General features: G+C 44.8%; 1 protein-coding gene across 1 annotated transcript in view; it reads right to left on the minus strand.

The window, feature by feature from the left end:
• The window catches only part of LOC107097460, a gene marked incomplete at its 5' end in the record, with an annotated part of 10,253 nt that extends 9,316 nt beyond the window's left edge, over positions 1 to 937 (minus strand). The window contains one exon of the mRNA XM_015394610.1: positions 395 to 937. Coding sequence (XP_015250096.1) covers positions 395 to 937 — 543 coding nt within the window. The remainder of the gene's footprint in view (positions 1 to 394) is intronic.
• Between the last annotated feature and the right edge of the window lie 5 nt (positions 938 to 942).

The raw sequence follows: 942 nt of genomic DNA on the forward strand, positions 1-942 counted from the left end.
AACAATTTCCTCCGCCTCTCCTTGCTGCGACATCTTCATGTGCTCTGTGTTGTGGTTTGAGAGGGCGGCGCTTGGTGACAGCGTGCCTGGGTCCGCGATTGTGATTGGTTGGAAGGAAGTAGTGACTAGCATACACCTACATGATAGGCTACAATAAGAAGGAAGGAAAACTGCGTTTCTTTATCGAACTTTTATCGACGCTCCTTTTTTCTATTGCGCCACACGTCTAGCGATATATATCGTTATTGAATTATCGCCCAGCCCTACCTGAAAACATCTTAAAGCTAATTTGTAGAGCTTTGAGAAACTATTAGTGGTTTAAAACCATTACATTAATGCGCTTACTTTCCATTTACTGCTACTGAAGGTGCAATGCATTGTGGGATAGCTGGACCAAGTCCACAGAATCCATCCTCAAATAAATTGGGCAAGACCAGAACACATCCAGGTGCTCTGAGGATACTTGCCTTGATGTTTTCTTAGGGTTGAAAAGGAACTTGAACCGAGGGTGACGATGTTTAACAGATATGGAAGACAGACAAGGATGTAAAATGAGAAACATCCTGGACCTATAGCACTGACCTTTGACCTTTAGCTGAACTTGTTTCCTCATCAGGATGTTTCCCTCCTTGCTGTAGACTCTGCAGGTGAAGATGTTACTGTCTTTATCTGTTGGGTAGCTCAGAGTCAGACTGAGGTCTCCAGTTCTCAGCAGGTCTTCATTCATCTTGGTTCTTTTGCTGTAGAACTCATCCTGTTTTTTAGACTGATCAGAACCGTTCTTATAAACATGGACTGTATCATTTTCTCCATCCTTCCACTCCACTCTAGCATCTCCAGGCAGGTTATCTCTGGTTCTGCAGGGCAGCAGGACAGACTTCTCTCCTGCCTCCACCTCCACCTGTGGGACTGAGAGACAACAAAGGAGCAGATGAGTTGGAC

Source organism: Cyprinodon variegatus, unplaced genomic scaffold, assembly GCF_000732505.1.
Source record: "Cyprinodon variegatus isolate N-32 unplaced genomic scaffold, C_variegatus-1.0 Scaffold699, whole genome shotgun sequence".
NCBI lineage: Eukaryota > Metazoa > Chordata > Actinopteri > Cyprinodontiformes > Cyprinodontidae > Cyprinodon > Cyprinodon variegatus.